This window comes from Balaenoptera acutorostrata, chromosome 11 (assembly GCF_949987535.1).
Source record: "Balaenoptera acutorostrata chromosome 11, mBalAcu1.1, whole genome shotgun sequence".
NCBI lineage: Eukaryota > Metazoa > Chordata > Mammalia > Artiodactyla > Balaenopteridae > Balaenoptera > Balaenoptera acutorostrata.
The window spans coordinates 39,526,234-39,552,314 of NC_080074.1; the positions used below are offsets into that span (position 1 = coordinate 39,526,234).

A 26,081-nucleotide genomic window follows, 5' to 3' on the forward strand; every position below is an offset into this window, starting at 1 on the left:
GGGAAAAAAAGAAGTATCAACTTAGGACCCCAGAATGTACCATCCCATACAAATAGTTGAACAGTTAATTGGACACACATTTGTACTTGCAAGCTTAAACATTTTCAAATGTACAAAATCTACAAATGGCTAAATTGGATGATAGAAAAGAAAAAGAGAACAGAGAAGCAGAGCAATTTAAACATGGTGCTGCATTTCAATATCACTGGATTCTTAATGAGCAAATGTTCTTGCAAGTGATTTTACTGCATTAAGAAAAGACTATTTGCTCAACATTATTGTCTATTTCCCAAGAGATGATGAGAAAGCTAATGAACAACTACAAAGCATTTGAGAAGTGTCATGCTTTTTTGTTATGTGCTTTAAGTTTCCCTTATAATTTATAAAACCCAAGGCATAAGTTTCTTCATTGAGATTTTAGATTTAATTTCTTAAACCTTAATTTCTTTAGGTCTTAATTCCTTAATTTAAATGTACTAGGATTTTTCTATTAAAAAAATTAATTTTTGTAAATCGTACAACGAAGAGCTCTCTCAAATCCAATAAACGATTCCAAAGGCATTTATTGTGTCCTAAAACTTACAAACCCCTCTGCTGAGCACTGGAAAATGCAAAGAAAAATAAAAGATATTTTTATAAGAGAAAAAATATATAACTAATATATAAATTAGAACTTTAGACTGTGATAGGTGCTTTCACAGATTAAAAAGAATTAAAGGAGCTCTTTTTACAAGAATGGAGCAATTTATTTTAACTGGAAAATCAGGAGATTTCTCTGAATAAGTGAAACTTAAGTCAGATTCATTCATTCAATAAATATTTCCTAAGTTTATAGAACACACCATGCATGGGTCTAAGCAGGGTAAGAATAGTAACAATGTAGCCTGAACATCATGGATCGGAAGGGAACACCAACCACCAGGCAGAACAGGTGCCAAGTGGATACGACCAGTATAGATCTACAGGGGCAAACCAGTAAATGTGGTGCCAGGTACCACGACAGACAAGGCCACGTAAGAAAAACAGACCATCTCAGTGACTATCTAGACTTTGATTATGGTCTTAATTTAACTTCCTTGATATTAAATCACAATTTTTTTTCTTTTACTTTAATCTGGCATTAAAATCTTTCACATGTTAATTATCAGCAGACTATTTTTCAAAAATTTCAAATTAAGTTCTGTGATTAATGCTATGAAAACTGAAGCTGTGCTTTATTTGGAACCAAAAACTCAACCAAACAATTGCATTCTAATTGCATCTATATATGCCAATAGATAAACAAAGAAATGATTTTATATACAAAAGAGAGAGCTAGTTCGTATACCAGTGTCTTGTTTTATTTCAAATCCTTTAGAGCACCTAGAAAAATGTCATAAACATATTAGATTCCCCAATTAATATTTACTGCATGAATAAATGAAAAAAGGTCAGTGGAAAACTAAATTCTTATTTTCAGTTGGAAATTATACTTACATGATGCCTTCTCTTTGAAAAGACCTGGAGTGATCATAAAATTAAAAAATAAATCGCCATGAATACTACTTCTTGGCAGAGAGAAAATGTTTCTACTGGTCATATTGGCCCCCAGAATAAGGCCAGTCTGCCCATAACTTGCCAGCATATATGGTCCTTCTCCAAGCCCTAGTTAAATGCAAATGAGAGAATTATAAGTTGGCATAGGATTTTTACATTTCAAGCTGTCATTTCAATGGAATAAATTCTAATACCAAAAAATACTCCGAAAATTACTGAGCATTTAAACATTCATCAGTAACATAATAACAACTCTTTTCAAAAAGAATATATTATATTGATTTGGAATACATACATATTTAGAATATGCAGTTTAGAATATATATATACATGACTGTGTATGTGTATATGTATATGTACATGTATACCTAGCGGTGATGGATAAAAGGTTGACTTAAGGGCTTCCCTGGTGGCGCAGTGGTTGAGAATCTGCCTGCCAATGCAGGGGACACGGGTTCGAGCCCTGGTCTGGGAAGGTCCCACATGCCGCAGAGCAACTGGGCCCATGAGTCACAATTACTGAGCCTGCACGTCTGGAGCCTGTGCTCCGCAACAAGAGAGGCCGCGATGGTGAGAGGCCCGCGCACCGCGATGAAGAGTGGCCCCCGCCTGCCACAACTAGAGAAAGCCCTTGCACAGAAACGAAGACCCAACACAGCCATAAATAAAATAAATAAAATAAAATTTAAAAAAAAAAGAAAAAAGAAAATGCTCCCTATTAAAAAAAAAAAAAAAAAAAAGGTTGACTTAAGCTTTCTAGACCTCAAATTTTCTCACCTATTTGAAGATGTTTGTCTAGGTAACCTTTCACTCTAATATTCCAAGACTCTAATCTACTCTCAACAAACTTAAGGTTAGTTCTATCAATGGTAAGGTATTTTGATAGTCTTCTAAAAATCCTCTCTCCTTAATAGGTTGCATTACATTAACACAGAATTCACAGACATGATATACAATATTTTACTATTTTGGGGATTACTGAATTTCATCAGTGAGGTATGTCTATAAAGAAGAAAATAAGATGATGCTGAACAGAGAAGTCAAGTGTCATTTTACTTATGCTATCATTTCCATACACTTCAATGGTTTCATATAAAGTGAAAAATATATACTATAGTAAAAAAACTACTTAGTGTAGAACCAAACCTGAAACTCAGTCAAAGTAGTATTCCTACAAACTTCACCTTATAAAGAAAACTATATAAATTAATTTTAAAATTCACTGATATTAAAAATAAATTGATGCGTTAAGTTTTATGGTAATAATGTCAGTTTACCTTCAACACAACCTCTATGACATTTAATGTTTTAAAATAAGTGAGGTACTATAAAACTTTGAGGTTTCTTCTGAATTATCTAAATTACATAATTATTAGCTGTGTACTTTTACAGGTATATGTAGATATTTACGTTGTAGGTTATGTAAAATGCTAATATAGGTGCAATAGGTGGTTTCAGAAAAGAACAATCTGGTTACTCTCAGTGAATTTCACTTTTCCTCTTTTCTCCAATTTTTATCTCAAGGACAGTTTTCCTTTCCCAGCCTACTCTTAAGATGGATGGAAAAAAATTCAAAGAAATCCACAACCTGGGTTTTTTCCCTTTCAGGATGAAGACCAAGCCTAAGAGAAGGGGAGAAGATAATTGGATTAGAGCGTTACAAAGTCTCCCAAACAGGAAGGAGAGCAAGAACCAAAATTTCCATCATGAGGAACAGGAGAAGGTAGGGATTATAGGATGAATTATCTTCAAGTGCTGTCCCATCCACTGACTCATCAGCTGAGACACTTCACCACTGAGCAGCTAGGGACACTTCTAAGCCATGGGGAAGGAGCTTTAGGAGGGACTCAGACACCTTGAGCGCACATGGAGCTTTGAAAACCTCTGCCCCCTACACCAAGATGGAACTGAGCAGATGCAGTGAGGAATTTCGCTATAAGCCTGGCAGCAATGGTCTCCCCACCACTGTTACAAATATATACCCTGCACAGCTTCTCTATGAGCCAAAGTCTACAACGTCCAAGAAAACTATATCATTAGTCTCCACCACCTACTAGCTCATTTTCTAGGGAAGACAAGAGCAACATAAATTTCCAAGATGAAAATATACACCAATTTAGATTTGTGTGAATATGTAAATAATGTACAAATAGGTATATAAACATGTAAATTATGAGATTCAATTCAAAATGAAGACAACATATAGGGCTTCCTTGGTGGCGCAGTGGTTGAGAATCTCCCTGCCAATGCAGGGGACACGGGTTCGGGCCCTGGTCTGGGGAGATCCCACATGCCGCGGAGCGACTAGGCTTATGCGCCACAACTACTGAGCCTGCGCGTCTGGAGCCTGTGCTCCGCAACAAGAGAGGCGGCGAGAGTGAGAGGCCCGCGCACCACGATGAAGAGTGGCCCCCGCTTGCCGCAACTAGAGAAAGCCCTCGCACAGAAACGAGGACCCAACACAGCCATAAATAAATAAATAAATAAATAAATAAATAAATAAAAATAGCTTTACAAAAAAAAAGACAACATATACAACTACAGCTTGTGGGCTTCAAGCACCCTCACAGATGTCCAAGAGAAGAACAGGAGAAAGGAGATAGACCACTAAACAAAATATTCTCTCCCCTACTGCACAAGTTTCTTCCTACAGCAACCTGAAGAGACAACTGTCATCTGAGAAATCCATTTGTATAAAAATCAAAAGCTCCTGAATTGATTCCCAGTTGATGGATATCTTGTGTCTGAATTGTTTTCCTGCATTTTCACTAGCAATTGAGGGACAAAAGTCACTGACTTTATCATTAATTTTCTGCAGGGAGAATTATAATTTCACTGTCTACTAAAATCAATCATTTCCTGTAGTGATTATTTAAGCACAGTATTAAGACTATCTGATCTAATAAAATCACTCTGAACTTAAAACTTGCACAACAATTTTTAGCAGGATCTTGAAGTCTTACTCCCTACAGCAATAGAACCTTTATATTTTTATCAAATGCCATTAAAATGAAGATACTAGAGACAGTCATTGTGTGAAGGATTATTGAACTTATCTCAGTAGTAACCTCTGAATTTTCCTACTTTAAAAATTTTTTTCCTCCTACAGAATCACAATCATTTATCTCTGCATTTGCTTTGAATAATTTAAGTATTTTAATAACATAGAGTCCAGAGAAAAATGCCAGCTATGAATGTCCAAAGAAGACTAGGTAAGTTTACAATAGTTGTGAAATTATTTGAGATGAAACAAATTAAGAATACTCATTTAAAACTTTTTTCTTTTTATTACTATCAACAACTTCCACAATTCTTTATTCCCCTTCAGTTATCTACCTTGATCACGTTACTTTCACAACTCTTCCTCTCCTTGGCAGGTTGACTCTGTTCCCTATTACTTTGATCACAGGAAACAGAATCTCTGTCTCTCGTGGGTCTCATGAAGGCCGAATGCCCCGTGTTCACCCTCTGAATACTACCAATACAGTATTACAAATGAAACTAGAAGAACTGGTTTGAAGAATCTTGTAACACATTAGGGAAACAAACCATCAGTAGAAGTGCAGCAGACTTATTGACAAAAAGCAAAATGTACCAAGCAGCAAGAGGTAGAAATTCAATATTCATAGAAAATTCTGCTTCTGTTTCCATGGGCCTGCAGAAGGAACGCCAGAAAGTACAAAGGCACAGATGGAGATTTTCACAGCAGAACTGTGTGAAGCAGGAATTCTTAAGCGAGGAAGTTATTGGAGCGTTTTCTCAACTTGCTGTCTGTGTACGTTGTGTAGAGCATATGATAACGATGTGCGGTGATCATTCCTAGACTAAGATGTGCTACTAGGCAGTGTAGCATGGAGATCAAGCTCGTGGGTTCTGAACTTAGATTGTTTATAAATCCATTTACCACATTTTGGCTAAACGACTTTGACCAAGTTATTTAATTCAACTATGCCTCAATTTCCTCCTTTGTGTTAATAATGATAATAATAATGTTATGCCTTTCAGGCATATTTTGAAGCTTAAATTATATGATATAGGTATAGTTAACACAACAAAAGCCATTTTTATTATTAGGTACTTAATATTAGGCAATCAGTCTCATCTTAAGCATGGAATCCAAAGGATTGATGTGGAGTGGGTGTGGTGTGGGAAATACATTTGGTTTAGATTTTCTTTAACAAACACAGAATTTTTTTAATGTGGGATTTTTTTCCTCGTCAAACTTCCAAAGATATAACAGAAACAACCAAAGACTAAAATGTCCATTTTCTTTTTAATTCATCATCTCTATTTTACTAAAATTTTCTGGCTTTCTTTGTACTTTTACAGCTGACAGATTTCTTCGTGGCTCTATAAGTCATGGAAAATACTTTGCATTGGTTGGTTGGTTTTTTCTTTAATGGATCAGCTTTCCTATAACTATTACTCTAACCTACTCATCACGGGTTTTTGTCCAGTTACTGTCAAAATGGACACCTCCCTGGATCATCTTATTTGTCTGAATTAGGTTTAAGTGGCTATGCCTTCCTCATTAAATAGGTTTGACAAAAAGCAGGCTTCAATTCTGCTAATGTCTGGCATTTTCAATGAGGATATAATTCTCTATCTCTTAAATCTATGCCTTAGTTTTAGGCAGCACCTCCTCTTAGACTTCCCATTGCAAATCTGAATGCTTGGGAGACTAGGAGATTTTCATTATTACTAAATCAATAAGTTCTCATTCTGATAAGATATAAATAATTATTTTGCCTAAAATGATGGCTAAATAAACTCCTATATTATAGTTTGTTTCTTTGATTTCCACAATATAATAAAAGTTTGAATAATGTCCATATTTATTCATAATGGTAAAAGGTATGCATTTGGTATATATCATTCATCCTTTTTACCTAAAAAATTAGCTAGCCTTACTCATTCATTGATTCATGTTATTCAAAAACTACTGAGAGCCTCCTAGGTGCTGAGAACTTAGTTACAACACTTTTATTTTACAGGGAATAAATTTTAACACAAATACTTAGAAATTTAGATACATTTTAGAAGGCAATGGCTTTCATTGAGTCATACAGTTGGCACTTGAACAACATGGGTTTGAACTGTGCAAGTCCACTTATACGCAGATTTGTTTCGAGAGTAAATACTACAGTACTACACAATCCATGGCTGGTTGAATCTGAGGATGCAGAATTGCAGATACGCAGGGTGACTATAAACCATACATGGATTTTCTTTTTTTTTTTTTTTTTAGTTATCATAACAGCACCATTTAATAAGGGTTTATTTTGTTCCAGCAGTATAGGTGACATACAGTGTCTCATTTAAGCTCACAACAAACATAGAAATAAATAAACAAAAAAATTAAACTTATATGACTTAACCAGGTTCACAATGTTTATACGTGACAGAGACTGGACTCTAATCCAGATCTGACTTCAGCTGCAGTTAATGACAACCACACTATAGCTTTTGGTTCCCAGCAAAGGTAATGCGTTATTAGAAGACCACTAAATCTCCATTCAGAAAGTCCTGGAAACTGTCCTGTAACTCAGCCCAGGGGACTCAGCTCTACCTCAGTTTCCTTCGTACGTCTCTACTCCTTCCTGGCCCACTTGCCATTCCCTAAATGTATACGTTCCCAACTTCCTACCTTCAGACTGTATCCTCGTCTCCTGAAAATCATCTTTTCCTCTCTACACAGCCATACATGGATTCTCAATTGCGCAGAGGGTTGGCGCCCCTAGCCCCCTCCTTGTTCAAGGGTTAACTGTATGCCAAATTATGAACTCTTCATACCTTGTTCCCAGCAAACTTGTTCAAGAACTTTGAATCTGAAGATATATTTAATAGAATACTATAGTGATATTCTTTAAATGTCACATACCTTCATTGTAATATTCACAATCGAGTGCTAAAAGGAAAAAAGAAGAAATGTTAAACTAAATAAGGATCTCACCACTTATCTGAATATATGCAAGATATGGTTTATCAATGACAAAGTGAAAGAACTCAGAATGACATCATTATTTGGGAGTTTTCTCTGAGCAAAGAGGATTCTTTAAGAGTGCTCTGTAATAATTCATTAAATTTCCTAAGATTATTTTATAGGTAGGCAAGTATATCTGCCAATTTATAAATGTCCACTGAAAGTGTTAAAATCATAAGCTGTTCATCAGATGACTTACTATCTACACAAGTAAATGAAAAGTTTAGAGTCAAATCTGAACACAAATTCAAAATGATGTTTTTAAAACTATGTTTCTTATCATTAGAACAGTGGAATTTCATAGCCATAAGAGAAATAGGCATAAACAGTATCTCCGAAGATGGTATGTAAATAATTTGTAGTTCAAATGTTACAGTCACAACAGTCTAACACAGAACAGAAAAACTTACTTCAAAGTTTCTTTTATAAATCCTTTAGCTATACTATAATTTATCTGCATTGTCAAAAGAATATAAAATTTACTCATCTTAAAGAAATTCTATTTCCATGAGTCCATGGTATCGCTTCTAAGATAAGACAACATGAATCTCTTCATAATGTTCCCACCTAATGATGATGCCCTGAGAGGGTACTCACAACAAATAGTAGATGATCTCCAGTGAACAGAAACCCCTTCCTGACAACACTTGTATGCATACGCTGCTACACTTGTGCATAAACATTCACAATCCCCACCAAGGTTACAGTTACACGTGTCTTCATGACAATTTTTGGCAAAAGAAGTAACATCAATCTGAAAATGAAGTGAAAGATAAATTAATTACAAAAAGTACTAACTACAGCTGATTAAAATTCAACCTTCTAAAAGAAAACTAACAGGTAGATTTTCAAATTTTGCTATTATCAGCTTAACACTGCCACCTAGAGAGTTCTCAATATCTCAAACTTCTATTCATCCAGAGGAATTTATTAGGCAAATGTAAGATCAAAGAACTAGCAACACAGGTAACGGGACTAACAAATATAACTTCAACATCTGCAATACAACAGATTAATATCTGTAGAAGCTCATTGTTTCTTTTTTTTTTTTTAACTTTTGGGTTTATTTATTTATTTATGGCCGTGTTGGGTCTTCGTTTCTGTGCGAGGGCTTTCTCTAGCTGCGGCAAGCGGGGGCCGCTCTTCATCGCGGTGCGCGGGCCTCTCACTATCACGGCCTCTCTTGTTGCGTAGCACAGGCTCCAGACGTGCAGGCTCAGTAGTTGTGGCTCACGGGCTTAGTTGCTCCGCGGCATGTGGGATCTTCCCAGACCAGGGCTCGAACCCGTGTCCCCTGCATTGGCAGGCAGATTCTCAACCACTGCGCCACCAGGGAAGCCCTCATTGTTTCTTTACTGGCATATTCACATGGCATTAAAACAATGTTCTACTTCCAAATGTACTTTTGCTTAGTCTTTAATAATATCTTAAACTATTCTTAAAACTTCTATTGGAACCTAAAATTATTATGTTGGAAAGACATTTAAAAAGTTAAATTTCTAAATAAATTACATTCCATCTTGGGATGTGCTTCTAAAACCATTTTAAATATGTCACTAATAATACTTTTAAACTATACTTTGGGTTAAGGAGAAGAATGCCCATTTGGTAGTGTCCTCTGAAGAAAGATAAGCATTTATGGCTTTGATCAGTCATTTATGGCTTTGATGATGGACGTAAAAATGTTTCATAAACTGAAACAGATCATTAACAAGCATTATATATGCTGTTAAATAGGATGGAGTGAGGAAGAATGTAAATCAACTAAATGTGTCAGTGCCACAGAAAAACAAACTACCAGATTTGTCTTCCTAACAAGGGTTAGGTAGTATACCTGAAAAGCCAATGGGTAGCTAAATTATTTGTCCTGTTCATCTCAACATTATAGATACAGCAAGCACTTGTTTAAATTGGGAAGTTTAGTAAAGCGTTCATTTACCACATTGCGACAAGGAGCAAAGACATCACTGTACAAAATGGAGCATTCTTTCTTGGCGTAAGGAAATTTGTTTTGATGTGCCTCACAGGGTTTAAATGATTCACTTGGGGTTTCACACTGTGGAAAAAGAGAAAAGAAAGTTTTTAAGGGGTGATTTCTGAAGCTGAAACCAGAGTAACCTAATCTGGCTTCATCCACCACAATCATAGCTAATATATTCTCATTCTTTTAGACAGACTTTACCTAAAGCACCTGTGCTCAGCCAACTCAGTGTTAATAGTATATAGTATTTTTGAAAGCAACTAAATTTACTATTAAAATCATGAAAATATTAGAGAGTGAAGGTAAATCATTTTTAAACTGTCAAGTGCAGCATTACATGACTAAAAAAATTGCCTAAGCAAATTATTCTCTTTCCTTTAACTTTCACGTCCTTCATGTCTGTCACAAGCCATCCTCTGAGGAGTTGCATACACTGAAGTGTCTACAGGCTCACCTCCCATATACTAAACAATTTGGTCTCTGCCTCTTCGAATCCACCTCCCTGAAACTGGCCTGGAGAAGGCCATCATTGATCTCCTCGTTACTAAAAATAAAGGCAGCTTTTCAGTCTTCATCTCACTTGCCCTTTCGCTGCCTTTGACTCTGTTTCATACTTTACTCTTCTCACGTGTCTCGCGTGTGTTTCCGGTGGCACCATTTCCTGCTGGGTTTCCCCCTAGTTCATTTGCTGCTACTCCTCATCCTCCTTCCGCCTCCCTTCTCTGCAAGACTTGACCTTCAAATCTCTATTTTTTTCATTCTATACACTTCTCATGCCTTCAGCAACCTGAATATAATAGTAACTACCAAATCCATATTTCCAGCCCATATCTCTTTTCTGAGATCTCAAAAATTGGGACATTTCCACATAAATATCTGTCACTTCTCTCTCAACACATTCTAAAATGTACTTATCTTACACCATTGTCCTGTCCCCACCGTCCCCTACCACCCACTTTCCTCTGTGCCCTGTCTCCTGGAAGAGCACCAGTGTCTACGCAATAAGCCAGGAAGATCGGAGACATTCATGAATTCTCCAAATTCATCTTTCCTTATGCAGTCCTTTCAACAGAGGCTGATGTTTCAGATGTCTCTCAGATTTAGTTTTCTAAATCTTCACTGATTTAACATTTCTCAGCTGGATTATAAGAGCCTAACTAATTTAGGGCCTTCGAGTCCAGATCCTAGCACACATATCTTGCAGCTTTATATTTTGCATTCCAGCCATTCCCTACTTCAAACCTTCCACCACAGCCATATTGAACTTCTTAAAATTCCTGTTGGGCACCATACTCACTCCAGTCTTCCTGACACGTTCTAAAGGGATGCTCCCTCCTTTGCTGCTGCACTCTTTCCCATCATCTTCACTTGTATAGCTCTTATGAGTCTTGTAGAAGTCAGCTCAGGGGCACCTTCTTGGGGAACCTTCCTTTGACCATCACGAACTCCATGTTGTATACACCTCTATCCAAGCACCTGTCTCATATTTCCATTGTTAAGTTTTTCTACGTCGTCTGCTAAACTAGACTCTAAATTCCTAAGGGCAGTGGCTATGTTTTAATAATACTATGTGTTCATATATCCTGGAAAACATTAAGTGCTAAATAGAACTTACTGAATGAATTTTTTTTTTTATTTTCAGCTTTGTCCATTAGGTATTAATGAGTCTAAAATTCTTTGATGAGTCCAAATATTTAAGTATTATTATAAATTAGGCATTCCTTAATTCATTCTATATTTTAAAAAATAAAATCTTTATACTTTCCAATGTAGACCACAATGAAATATACTGCTTAAATTTTACTAAATTGGATGAATGTTTAACCCCAATCCCCTTTTATTTTTATAAAAAGATTTAGATATGTTAGTAAATTAGGCAAAATAGTAAGGCAACTAACCAAATAGTAACCAACCAGGAAATTATAGTTGCAGACACTACTTTCAGTTAGAAAAAAAAAGGTTAAAAAAAAAAGTAGAAGAAAAGAGTACAACAAATTTCCAGTTTGACTGTTTTCATAGTTCAGCATTTCTCAGATTGTGTCCCATAGAAAACTATTTCCTTGATAACTAATACACAAAAACATAAGTTCTGTGTCAGTAAGTTCGGGAATCCCTTCAAACACCTCCCTCCCTTAGAGGAATATAATTCCTCAAGAAATCCTTCAAAAAAGAAATATGCCTGACTTAATTTATTCTAACTGCTCCCAAAGGTAAGTTGGCCACAAATCCACTCCCTACCCCTCCCCATCCCACATCCAGCCATGTCTGGAGAACAAATGTTAAGAAATTCTGCCTTCATTTATTCATTACCTTGAGTTGACAAAAGATACCTCATTAGAAATACAAATACATTGAAAGAGAATTTTGCAGTGAAAGGAAAAGCATGAGATTAGAAGATGTGAATTTGAAAGTCACTCCTGCTGCTTTCTGGATATATAATATTAGACTAGTCATTTAACCTTCCTGAGTCTCAATTTCTTCATCTATAATATGGAGTCAACACCCTTTACATTACAAGACTGTCACAGGATTACATGAGAAATTAAATGTGAAAGTAGTTTGAGCTTGTGAACTATGAATTACTGCACAAATATTACATAAAATAGTATTACCTAAATAAATTTTTCTGTAAGGATAAAATGTTTTAGTGGATAAATACAACAAAAAATATTTGTTTAGTTCTAAAATACATATATTCCACTTACCTGTCCTAATGCCCAACTATCTCCAAATACCTGGGCATTTCTCACTTCTAAGTTATTGGATGTGGTCATATCATTTGAAGTACATTTGTCAAAGTTTCCACATAATCCTGATAATTTGTTCTAAAGTAAAAGAAAATTATCATGAAATATTCTATATTCATTTTAACATTTAAGGACTAATATTCACTGAAATTTTCAAGAGATTTAAAATAGACATTTTAAGAATTTCCACAATAACCATTTAAAAAATGTTTCAAGAAGGTGGAATTTCATGTCTATTTAATTATAATTAACAGTTATTTTAGATTCTCAAAAATGTTTTTCCATCCCCCAAATTTTATCTATTCACACTTACCATTGTCTTAGCACTGATATAATAATATAAGTAACTTGGAAAAGTATAATACAAACACTACAGTGTTTGTACAAGTATAATACAAACATTACAGTATATGTCTGAGTGTGTATATACAAATATGTGTATATATATATGTATACATATTCTGTATATATTTACATATTTACATTTTAATGATGAAAGACCCACTTCCTGTTATGTTTAAGGTTTTCTAAGACTATAAATGCTGAAACCATAGAAATAATTTATCTTTCTTTAGGTCATGCTTTGAAAAGCCAAAACATTCAAAGCATAACTTTTAAAGAAAAAGTTACTCTATATTCATATATCATGCCACCATGAGACAATAAATGAAATCCACATCTTACCTAATTTCTATAAAGTTTGTTATGGGTTATGCAGTGGTTACTGCAAGTGCCATATGGATTATCCACATCAACAGCATCCACTGCATTTTCTCAAACAACGTGAAAAACTTTTCTCTTGGGGAGGGAGATGGATTAAGAGTACAGGGAAGAATGAGATTCCAAAAGCAATGAAAATCCTCCTTAAGCTTTGAAATCAAACAAACTGACCTCTCTCCTCATGTACTGAAGAATGGAACGCAGCCCTTTGTTAATGGTAAAGTTGGCTGCCCATGCCTCCAGCAAAGCTGACAATAACCTTGGGACTGCAACTGCCACGGCCACTGCTTACCATGGTGCCTCTGCTCTCAGAAGCCGCAATACCTATTCAAAGACAGTGGCCTCTTCCGCTACTGCTCACCCCAAAATTTAAGGCAGCAGTAAAAGTAAGGGAAGATGTACAAGAATAAATGGTTAATTTGTTTTCAAAAAGTAAGGAAGGGAGGATACATGGCAGACAATGGCAGAAAACATTGCTGAAGAAGTATGGCAATGACTAAATTACTTCATCTTCATCAAAGAAATGCAAGATGCCAGCAAACACCGAGGAATAGATTTTGGGGCTTTATTTTGCTTAGGGCTCAAAGAAAATGACTTCAATATACAATCATATCTTAAGTTTATAACATTTTAAAATATTTTAAAATATGTATATTTTCCATAGTTTTATGAGAATTTGTTATTACTATCCCCATTTTTCCCTAACTTGCCACAGATTATATCCATGAGTCTCAATTTCAATTTCAGATAAAGTGGATTTTTAAAACTATATCAACGTTTCAAAAACAACCTTAACATATAAATTTAAAATGTTTAATAAAATTTTAAATATCTAAAATAATAAAAATATTTAATAATATCTAGTACAATATTTAACAGTAAACAATAATTAAAACAATGTAAAATATAAATTGACAAAAATTGTAAACAACCCAGATTGAATCTTCAACCATTAATGGATAATACAAACTAGTACATCCATACAACAGAGTACCACTTAGCAGTGTACAGGAACAAACAATTCATTCATTCAACAATATGGATGAATCTTGAATGTATTTTGCCAAGTCAAAGAAGCCAGACCCAAAAGGCTATAGATTGCATGATTTCATTTCTACTATATCCAGAAAAGGCAAAACTATGCAGATGGAAAATAGATCAATGGTTGCCAAGGGTGAGGGGTTGGAAGAAGGAGTTGACAATAAAGAGGCAACATGTGAGAAATTGGGGAATTGATGGATCTGTTCTATCTAGAACTGTGGTGGTGGATACACAACTCCATGCATTTGTTAAAATCCACAGAACTGCAGACCACAAAAGTAAATTATTTTACATTTTTTTTAGAATTTTACTGTATGTAAACTTTAAAAATATCCAGAATATGGAGGAAAAGATGGAATGCAAACTGTAATAAATGAATCTAACTCTACTACAAACATATCAAATAACCATGCTGCAGGGAATGGGAAAAAAAGAACCTAACCTAAGTAACATTGGAAAACTGGATACTGTTAAGGTTGAAGTAAAAAAGAACTGTATACAGCACTTGGTAAAGTTGTTCTTCTCTGGGGTCTGAGTTAGTAATTCTGAAAATATAACTTATTTCTTAAAGGAAAACATCAATCATTTTATTTCTGTAAAACATCAAAAAGGTAAATGTAATTTCATTTTTTGCATCTCATTTGGATTGACCTACCAAATAGGCTGACTTACCCTCCACTGTGGTCCAACTTTGATATGGATGGTTGTCTTTTTATCCCAAAGAATAGTGATGTCTTTCTCTGGAAAGTATACTACCATGTAGTACCCTGCCTTCCAAAGCTGGTATGTTGGTTTATTTTCCAGAAAAAAACCTGATCGTTTCTTCAAAAAAAAAAAAAAGAAAAAGCATAATAAAGAAAAAAATGAATTTCTTGTTTTCTCACCAAAATGTAAACATTAATTAATATCCATCAATAATTATCTATGTACTAGTGTTTTTGCTTAGCCCTGTCTTTCCTGAATTTTGTAGTGAAAGACAGAACAAGTGCATAAAATAGGAAAATCATAAAATTGGTAACAAGATACAAACTGGTAGATAGGCTCAACATGGATAAATGAGCAAAGGGAAAAAGGTATTTCAGTTATAGAGAAGAGCACAAACAAGGCATGGACATAGAGTACATTAGGAGGATATACCTGCCGACCCAGAAATTCTATATTGATGGTGAATAAATATGATTGAGTACTAAAAATGTATGACTTTACCTGAATAATTGAAAAACAAAAGCACAAAGTGTGTGTGTGTGTGTGTGTGTGTGTGTGTGTGTGTGTGTGTGTGTGTGTCTACAGAGAGAAAGAGGTTTTAAGGAGGACAGGGAGATGAATTTCCATAAAAGGAACTTAGGAAGGCTCTTTGCAAGAGGTGGAACATATATTACTGATATGTAAGAGGCCATAATGGGAAGATATAAAGGGCTGGAAAAGAGAATGAGGAAGAAATCATCCCAAGCAAAGGGAATCAGTTGAATAAAGGCTTAGGGGCAGGAAGTTTAAGATTTGTTCAGTACTAAGGAGAGCATCAGAGAGCTACAGCATGGATTCCATGACAAGCATAGTCTGAGACCCTTTGCCATCAAGTTACCCATCACAATCAATGGCTGTTATTCCATGTGCAAAATGTCCTCAATAAAGGCTTTTGAATAGTAAAATGACAGACCATGTTTGTATATTAAAAGAAAATAATGTGTGTGCTAGAAAGGATAATAGTAGGGAGAAACTAGAGACGGAACCCACTGGGAAAATTTAGAGTACCTTTAACCTAAAGTGAGAATATGCAATGTTCTTTATGGGCAAGGGCTATACCCTATAAAAGATTATGCTGAATCTGACATTGAAATTAACTCACATAATAACTTTAAAAATACATGGTTAAGTCAAAGTAAATAAAACAAATTTAACCAGAAGCAAAATAAAAATTGTGAAGGAGATATGAAGTCCTTTGGTTATTTTTCTCCCCCAAGTAAGAACAAAAGCATAGTTTGGAAACACTGTACTAGAGTGTACAGTTTTATAAATATTTCATAGGGCAAATTAAATAAACTCAGTCACATCCATAAGGAGTTTTCAGTCTCCTAGATCAAGGTCATACTTATAAGCGCTCAGTATATTGTATAGGACAGTATGAATTCTTAATGGACTCTACCTAACCTCATTTCCTTCTACTTACAAGTGCCAAGTTGGAGTTACAGGGCAATGCCCTCAGTACCTGTGAGGGTCTGCACTCAACCTGGAAGTACCCTGTGCCTAAGTGAGCAAGGCATTAAATAATAAAGAAAAAACACCACGGCAGGTCAAGAAAGACTAAAAAACAAAGGAAAAAAATTTTCCCTGTTTGATCAAGGGCTCTACATTTTCATTTTTCACTAGGTCCATAAAATGTGTAGCCTGCCAGGCCCCCATATCACCCTCTGCCATAGAACCTATTTTTATCATTTTGATTACACATTTCAGGACCTTTCTATTATCTGATTTGTCTTTGGCATTATTATCTGTCTTCCCCCCTACATGAACGTTAGTTCCTAGAAAGACGCACTTTGTCAAGTTTATGGCAGTATCTGCAGCTTCTAGATCAAGGGTAACATATATTTTTAACACCTTCCTGCACTGCCCTGTTCTTAGTTCTCAGCTTCCAGCCTGAACAGCAATAATCAAAGTAAGTAAGTGAAATGTTTGTAGCTTATAGCTCCTTTTCAATCCATGAAATACTTCTTTCATGTATTTTCCTATTAAACTCCCCTCAGACTGGTTGACATATCACTGGAACATAATGTTGGAAGTCCAACATTTTTGGATTTCCTTCAGGTTGGTTTTGTATTAGCTATCCTGATGTAAAAGCACATCCTCTCTATTTGCCTGTAGCGCTAAATCCTTCGTTTTTATTAGACAAGGCAGTTTGCTACAAGAGAACAATACTCTTTGGTCAAAAGGAGATGGTGTACTCCTTACTTTTCAGATTAGGAAGTAAAGATGTTTCTCATTATAAGATTGAGGTATTATGAATTGGACCTCCACTTCAGGGGAGAATTATTGTACTATAAATAAACTCTAGTGATGTTAGAAAAGTAAGTTATAAAAAGCAGAGAATTAAAACTTTTAAAATACAGCTTAAATTCATAAAATGTTTATATGCTACATATTTGATAAAATTAGAGTGGTACATTTATTGAAAAAATAACAGGTTTTTTTCCTTCCCCTGAATGAGCAATCCATCTGCCATAAAACAAATGGTACTTATTTTCACTTTTGATGCTCAAGAAAAAATATTAGCCAGAGATTTGTTAGGGTCAAACTATCTTCATGATTTTTCTTCATCTTACTTTATACTTCACAACTGATATGAAGGAGATTCATCAGCACCTGCATTCAGGTGAAAATTGGAAGATGAACATTACACAGAACTGCAATTACCACTTCAAAAATGTGTCAAACAGTCTTTATAAGAGCATTTACTATTTTCTCTTCAGTTTTTCTCTTTTTTAACACATCCTTTCTCTTAGAGAGAACCTTCACCTATAAATGAATATCCAGCTGATGGCTACACCAAACTGCAGTAATTACTTCAAAAAGATGTTAGCATGACTTGTACAAACTCTGTTTTGCTCAAATCTTGATTGCTGCCTGGTTGGTCTCAACATTTCTTACTGAGACATGAGCTATGATCTAGGGCACCGATTCTCAAACTTTAGTGTGCAGAATTTGGGGAACCATTGAAATATTGATTGTCATCAACTTCAGCCATTCTAATTCCTGAGGTGGAGTCTAGGGACCAGCTCTTATAATAAATATTCTAGATGATTCTAATGCAGAAGTTTTGCAAACCAAACTGAGAAACGCTAGTCTAAAAACTCAAAAATAGGTCACTTTATAAAGGCCATATGTCAGATCATGTCACTTAATTCCAAAATTTCTTCCTTGTAGAGTAAGTTCTAATATTATATTACACAGCCTCCTGGTCTACTGCCCTTGTCCCCAGGCTTCCTGCATGAAAGTCAATCTGGACACTCCTCCCTGATCTTTGCCTCACCCTCCCTCCACTATCCCCATCCACCTCAACCAAACTAAACTGCTTGCAGTTCTCCAAACGTGCCATTTTATCTTTGAACTCTGTTCCTTTCAACATGACTGTTCCTCTGTACTGATTGCCTTCCTACTCTCTCTCTTCACCTGCCTAATACCTACCCATCCTTTAAGACTCAGTTCAAATCATCTCCCCCAAAGCATGTCTTCTGAGCCTTCAAAAATAAGGAGGGTGAAGGAGAGGAGGAGAGCTATTTCCTGAAATTCATTCTTTCATTTAATCCTCATGTGAACTTAGGAAGTAGATTCCATAATCATCCCAAATTTACAAATGGGAAAGCTGCAGCTTGGAGGGGTTAAATAAAGTTGCCCAAAGTGACACAGTTAGCAGGTGACAGGACAGAGGTTCTAAGTGAGTACTAACTGACTCCAGTCTATGCTCTTCACAACTACCCTGAACATCCCAGGTTGGCTTAGGTCTTCTTCTTAGGGATTCTCCTGCTTTCCTAAACACACTCCTACCATAGCACACCACACTGCACAGCCTCATTTACTTGAAACGTACCCCTCACCTCAGTATAAGTTCCTTAAAAGCAAGTACAGTGAGTGTCTTTTCACTGTTGTAGTCCCAATAATTAACACGTAACTTTGTACAAAGTAGACATTATGAATAAATGAATGAATGATCGAATGAATGAATGAATGAACTTTATTCATTCTTTCAAACTGCACAGGCTCCAAGTATACAAGAATGAACAAATAAGACAGTGGTCTCAATTCTCACAGAACTCATAGACAAATAGAAAAGACACAGACCACCACACAGGGGTCCCCAACCCCTGGGCCTTGGACTGGTACCGGTCCGTGGCCTCTTAGGAACCAGGCCACACAGCAGGAGGTGAGCAGTGGGCGAGCGAGCGAAGCTTCATCTGTATGTACAGCTGCTCCCCATCACTTGCATTATCACCTGAGCTCCGCCTCCTGTCTGATCAGCGGCAGCATTAGATTCTCATAGGAGCATGAGCCCTACTGTGAACTGTGCATGTGAGAGATCTAGGTTGTGCGCTCCTTATGAGAATCTAATGCCTGATGATCTGAGGTGGAGCTGAGGTGGTGATGCTAGTGCTGGGGAGCAGCTGCAAATACAGATTATCATTAGCAGAGAGGTTTGACTGCACAGAGACCATAATAAATCAATTGCTTGCAGACTCATATCAAAACCCTATCAGCAAGTGGCAAGTGAAAACAAGCTCAGGGGTCCCAGTGATTCTGTATTATGGTGAGTTGTATAATTATTTCATTATATATTACAGTGTAATAATAATAGAAATAAAGTGCACTATAAATGTAATGCACTTGAATCATCCCTAAACCATCCCCCGTACCCCCGGTCCATGGAAAAATTGTCTTCCACAAAACCGGTCCTTCGTGCCAAAAAGGTTGGGAACCACTGCCACCACCAAGTAATTTCACTAAAGTGTGATGCATGTCCTGACAGGGAGCTTGAGGGCAAGAGCAGGAACTCCTTGAAGAAGATAAGATGAGACTTATCACATAAGAATAAGTTAAATGGAAAGGTTGATCCAGGTAGGAGCAATGACATTCATGAAGAACCAGAGGTGAGAGAAAGAATATAGAGCATTTGAAGAACTGATAAAAGCTCCAACTTCTGGAACATGGGCTTGAAGCAGAAAGTGATGAGAGGTACAGCAGGAGAGGCAGCAATGGCCAGATTGGTGAGGCCTTGTAAGGGCAATGGGAGGTCACTTGAAAGTTTTGAAGCACTAGGGTGTCAGGAGATTGATTACATTTCCATTTTAGGAAAACCACCCTGGCTGCAGTGTGGCAGGATGGATCAGAGGGGAAAAACTAAGACTGCAGGCCAGGCGTCTAGCTTGGAGAACGTTGAAGTACTCCAGGTAACAGGTGACAAGGAAAGAATGAGCAAATGGAGAAGTGGAGTATAAACAAAAGAGACAAATCAAGTATGATTTACTGAAGCTACATAAAATGACAAAGAAACAAATTCAAACCTAGTAACCACTTATAAAGAAAAGTACCCCCAAAATGTTTCTATTTTATTTTCAGTATCCTCAGGACAAGTTAAAATGACTTACAAGAAATAATTCACTAACCTGTTTGTAAGGAGTATCATTCAGGTAAATTTCAGTGTCCCCAACTGAAATCAAAACACTTTTAGAACAAACAATATCGTTGTCAAAGCATTTCTTGTTCTGGCCAATGACAGATATATCTGAATCATCTGTACTCTGAAATGTCAAAAATATTATATTAATACAAACGTATATTATATATAATTTTTACTTATTTTTCATTAACAAATCTTAAAGAAGTCCAAGATTTACAATGAATCGTATTGAAATTGAAATATAACTTACCTCTAAACTAAAAATCATTTTGATCTAATAATGTGAAGAATTTAATAAAAGTATACCAAGATAGCTCAATCTTTAAACATTTAACTATAATATCTCCTGTTAAAATGTTGTTCCAACAAGGATTTTTTTCCATTTTATTATTACAGCTCAAATTTATCAACCAGTTTCTTCTCATCAAATACCCAACAAGACATGTCAATTAGGGGAATTTTAAAAGAAATATTTTCATTTTAGACAACATCTTTTGTTTTATTTTAAGCCAGTTTTCTGGCTAAATAATTATTTGCCTACAAGATAAAATTGAAATAAATATAAAACTTTGACACTGTATTAGTAAATAAAATGATGCATATCATTTGAGGGCTTCCTTCAAACTTTATATGCATTGTCTCATTTAATTCTTATGATAATTCTTGAATTATGTATTATCTCCATTTTACAGATCAAGAAACAGAGGTTAAGAAGGATTAAATGAATGTCCAAAGTCACTTAGCTAAATAAGGGCAGAGACAGAGTTCAAAACCCTCTTTATTAATGCCACTTGCAGAGAAATTAGGAAGAGTTTAGTAATGGTTGAGGAGAAAATTCAGTTGTAGGTTATAGGAAATCCTTAGTTCCAGAGACTATTATTTACTCCCACACACTCTAAATCTAACCTTTTCACCAGTTACCTCACCCTCACCTTCCTTCAGCCACTCCCCTCTCCATCCACTAAGAACTCTCTCTCTGGAAACAGGGTTTTAAATTTTTATCCCACTTTAATAGATGGGCTTCAATAGTTCTACAGACTCTAGAAGTTCATTGTAAAATGTTGTTTTTGAGTATCTGTATTTTCTAGGAAGAAGGTCTATGATTTTCATCAAATTTTTGAAGTGGTTCTTATTGCCCCAAAAGTTAAAGCCACACTGCCGTGAGTCCTTCCACTACCTAGTGGAAGGTGGGAATTTCATCAAAAGGAAAGTGACAATTCTCTTTGAACTCAAATTCCAATTTTCAAAGGCTCACCTACATTTCCTGAATCCTTTTCATTTTTAGATATATGGGTCAGTGTTTATTTTCAAAGTGAGAAGAGTCCTTAAATGTTTGGAAATCATATAGGTCTTGATGTAAATTCTCCATACTTAGTTTTTTATATCACCAACAATATGAACACTAGCTCAATATATTTCTTGGTTTGGCCAAATTCTTCCTGTCTCATTAGGAATTACTACAACATAGTGCCTAGAGGATAGGTTTTCAATGAATACTGTTGACAGAGTAATTAATTTGTCCCTCTGTGACCCAATTTTCCTTACTTCATAGGAACCAAGAGTTTTTTCTTCTTCTTAAACAATTCTTTTCCAAAGTATTGCCTAAACTTTGAAAAGGAGAATAATAAGGGTCATCAAGATGATTACGGCATTGTATTACTCAAAAAATAATGCCACACTTTTCTGCCTTTATGAACAATTTTCAAAGGAGAAATATATATATAATTCAGGGTTTTGTTTTCCTCTTCCTCTTGGAAAGAGTTTTGAGATTAAGGGATGTGAAAAGCTGGCTGAAAGGATTTCTATTGCCATTACATTTCTATTACTATTAATCAAAGTGCCTCAATGTTATCTTTAGTCTTTATATTAATTCAGAAATGCCAAGAAATATTCTATATTGTATAGTCTGCCTGGTAATATCATGTTCAGAAATGCCAAGAAATATTCTATATTGTATTGTATCATCTGCCTGGTAATATCATGTTAGGCTGACAGTAACTTGAAACTATCAAGTCCTAAGAGTCACGTTTCTCCAATTTCCATTTCTAATATATATTTCAAGTTAATATTAGGTTTGGAGATAATGCTACACAGTTGCTAAGCAACACAGTAAGTAACACAAAGCTAGAGGAAAAAGGTCAACAGCAATGTGCCACACAGATTCCTCAAACCCTTTATGCTCAGGTACTGAAAACACTGATAGAGAATATTCTCCCAAGTGATTCCAAAACATAAAATGTCAGCACCTCTCAAGGTAGTATATTATTTTACCTGCTATGTCAGTCTAACACCTGTCATAGTCCCAGCCCCTTTTAACGGTAACTATCCCACAGAAAGTCCCTGCTGATACAGTAGCCTCAGGCAGCCATGATTTATGTTCCACAGCTGAATGGCCCCAAAGCAGCACATTCTTTGATGGGCCAAGGGACTTTTTAATGCAGGTAAAAAAAAAAAAAAAAAAAAGACAACTCTAGACAATTAGATTATCTCTCACATTTGAACCAAAAGGAAGGGAAGATAAACAAAAGATGGTATACTTATCATTTTTTAAAAGAAATGCTTATATCTCAACTCTATAATGCGTTTTGGGCTTTAATTTGTTCCTGAATTTTACCATTTCCTTTTTCACTTACTTTTATTCCCTTAACATACATTTAAATTCTTATTAGTTAATTCCATCATCTCTTTCATAACTTCTGGAAGACAGAAAATATCTTTATTCTGTGGGGAGTAAAGTTTATTCAGAGTGAAATCTTCACCTAATTTTTACATGTTACTTCTTTCTTTCCTTCTTTCTTCTCTGTCTCTTTCTTTTTTTCCTGAAGTGCCATGCCATTGTATAACTACTATGCCATTAATTTGCATTTTACTCTTATTTGACAGAGAAAGCTCTATCTAGTTCTATCTAGACCTTTACATTTGCCTAAATAGGGTGTAATGATTTCCTTTGACTTCTTTTCCTCTCTGTTTTCATTTCCTGTGGATGGATGGACAGATGGATGGATGGATGGATAAATACATACCTAGGTACATACATAAATGCATACAGGGTTTATCCTTCAAGATATTATGAGATTACAAGCAACTAAGAGTTTTATAGAGGAGACAGACATGAAAATATGGAACTTGTGAGACCCAGTGTTCTAAGAAACTCTTGGAGAAAGAAGCCACCAGAGGAGACTGAGGAGTGGTCAAAGACCAGCAGAAGTAGAATTACCTCAGAGAAGACAAAGCAAGAACCACTTCAAAAAAGGAAGATAAACATTTAAAAGGTTTAATTGGATTTTGCATAGGTCATCATTAACTTTTACAGTGGCAATTTTATATGAATTTTGTGATTTGGTGATTAATAACTCTCTACCACCAGCCTAAGTTTCAAAGGACCCTAGACTGATATCTATGTTTGCATATTCTGTACCTCCACTTCTCAGAATAGGGCCTGACACATAGAAGTTACACAAGAAATATTGACATGAAAAATGATGATACAAGGTATACAAATTTGAGAGCGATGAAATTAGAAGGGTTTTCAGAGACTTAAGGAGAGCACCAAACATTTGAGATATCAACTGAACAGAATGTTGAAAAACCTAATCTAGAACAAGTTACAGGAAGAAACCTAGCAGTGACAGGGGCCTGTCATAGATAATGGAAGTAGAGTTTGGCTCTGAAATCCGGGAGTTGGAATATTAAATTTCCCACTTTTGCTGAAAACATCCAGTGTCCTCTCTTTCTTTAAGCTTATAGCACAGGTCAAGTTGCTGTTTGGTTTCTCAACTCTTTTTACTCTTAAAAAAGTCTTACCTCAGGAAATACAATTATGAACTTTGTCCTAGATTTGCTTCAACACACAAAAAATAATGTGCTATATTCCTTGTACTATTTAAAGTATAGCATAAACAGCCTCTAAAATGAATAAAATACCAGAGAACTTGAATTTTTAAACTTTGATAAACATCAACAAAGATAGGGTAAGTATTCACTGGAATCAGATTACATTTAAAACTCCACAATCCAGGGACTTCCCTGGTGGTCCAGTGGTTAAGACTTTGCCTTTCAATGCAGAGGGTGCAGGTTCGATCTCTAGTCAGGGAGCTAAGACCACACATGCCTTGTGGCCAAAAAAAAACAAAACAGAAGCGATATTGGAACAAATTCAGTGAAGACTTTAAAAATGGTCCACATTAAAAAAACAAAAAAGCTCCACAATCCAGAGATTAAAAAGAAAACAAAAACCTTTACAATTCCTTCAGTGTGTCAGAGTCAAGTAACATTATACTTTCAAGATAAAGCTGAGTAAGTATTAATTTTTTAAAGTCCAATTGGCAAATAAAATGGAAATTTTTATGAATTTTATTACTAGATCCTTCACAGGGCCCAAAAAAATAAATGATAAGTTTTACCAGATAAAAATGCGTTACAAATGACAAAGTCTGGAATTTGTAATCAAGACAGGGAGGAAAGAGAGCTGCTTGACAAAGAAGAAGGAATTAAATATGATATTCACAGAAGTGATTCTTGCCTATGAAAAAGCAGCAAGTAAATGAATGGTGCTGGCAGCCATTCTATCCTTCTCAAAGGAAATGCTGATTCTTAAAAAATTAATTAATTAATTAAAATTGCAGCAGAAAATCTCCAAGTGTTGAGAAATTTACTATCTGGAATGATAATATTTCAAAACCATGACTACTAGGTTACATTGGTTAATCACTAATTTGTCTTTGGTATGAAATAATTACTCCGTGGTCGAATAAAATATTTCTTGGCTTATCAAGTGTATGTTGGTCATGCTGGAGAGGGTGTGGAGAAAAGGAAACCCTCTTGCACTGTTGGTGGTAATGTAAATTGATACAGCCACTATGGAGAACAGTATGGAGGTTCCTTAAAAAACTAAAAATAGAATTACCATATGACCCAGCAATCCCACTACTGGGCATATACCCTGAGAAAACCATAATTTAAAAAGAGTCATGTACCACAACGTTCATTGCAGCTCTATTTACAATAGCAAGGACATGGAAGCAACCTAAGTGTCCATCAATAGATGAATGGATAAAGAAGATGCGGCACATATATACAATGGAATATTACTCAGCCATAAAAAAGAAACGAAATTGAGTTATCTGTAGTGAGGTGGATGGACCTAGAGTCTGTCATACCGAGTGAAGTAAGTCAGAAAGAGAAAAACAAATACTGTATGCTAACACATACATATGGAATCTAAAAAAAAAAAAAAATGGTTCTGAAGAACCTAGGGGCAGGACAGGAATAAAGACGCAGACATAGAGAATGGACTTGAGGACACGGGGAGGGGGAAGGGTAAGCTGGGACAAAGTGAGAGAGTGGCATGGACATATATACACTACCAAATGTAAAATTCCTAGTGGGAAGCAGCTGCATAGCACAGGGAGATCAGCTCCGTGCTTCATGACAACCTAGCGGGGTGGGATAGGGAGGGTGGGAGGGAGACGAAAGAGGGAGGAGACATGGGGATATACGTATATGTATAGCTGATTCACTTTGTTATAAAGCAGAAACTAACACACCATTGTAAAGCAATTATACTCCAATAAAGATGTTAAAAAACAAAAGGCATATACAATTCTAAAACTTGAAGCTTTAGACTTTTAATATTCTTTATATCTTATTTTTACCACATGAACCCTAACGACAGATCTTAACCCAGATATTTAATTAGGTATCCAAATGTTGGAATAACATTTCCTGCAACATGTCTTCTCATATACAGGCAGGCATGTCTCATTAAAATCTGAGACTGAACATTATGTATACACTTTTACAGAAGGATATAGTAGAAAATTAAAGTGATGATAGGAAATCAGGTTTATAAAACCTAAAAGCCAAACCTTAATGGCTCTTGCCTGCTAAATAAAATGGCACTGTTAT

General features: G+C 35.6%; 1 protein-coding gene across 2 annotated transcripts in view; it reads right to left on the reverse strand.

The window, feature by feature from the left end:
• The window catches only part of OTOGL (otogelin like), a 150,955-nt gene that overhangs the window by 58,183 nt on the left and 66,691 nt on the right, over positions 1-26,081 (reverse strand). Inside the window, exons 26-32 of one of the 2 annotated variants that reach the window (XM_057556857.1) lie at positions 20,161-20,295; positions 14,681-14,830; positions 12,206-12,325; positions 9,459-9,575; positions 8,117-8,273; positions 7,418-7,444; positions 1,477-1,644 (exon numbers count right to left, since the gene is read on the reverse strand). In XM_057556857.1, coding sequence (XP_057412840.1) covers positions 1,477-1,644; positions 7,418-7,444; positions 8,117-8,273; positions 9,459-9,575; positions 12,206-12,325; positions 14,681-14,830; positions 20,161-20,295 — 874 coding nt within the window. The remainder of the gene's footprint in view (positions 1-1,476; positions 1,645-7,417; positions 7,445-8,116; positions 8,274-9,458; positions 9,576-12,205; positions 12,326-14,680; positions 14,831-20,160; positions 20,296-26,081) is intronic. The other variant, XM_057556858.1, reaches the window with a different exon arrangement.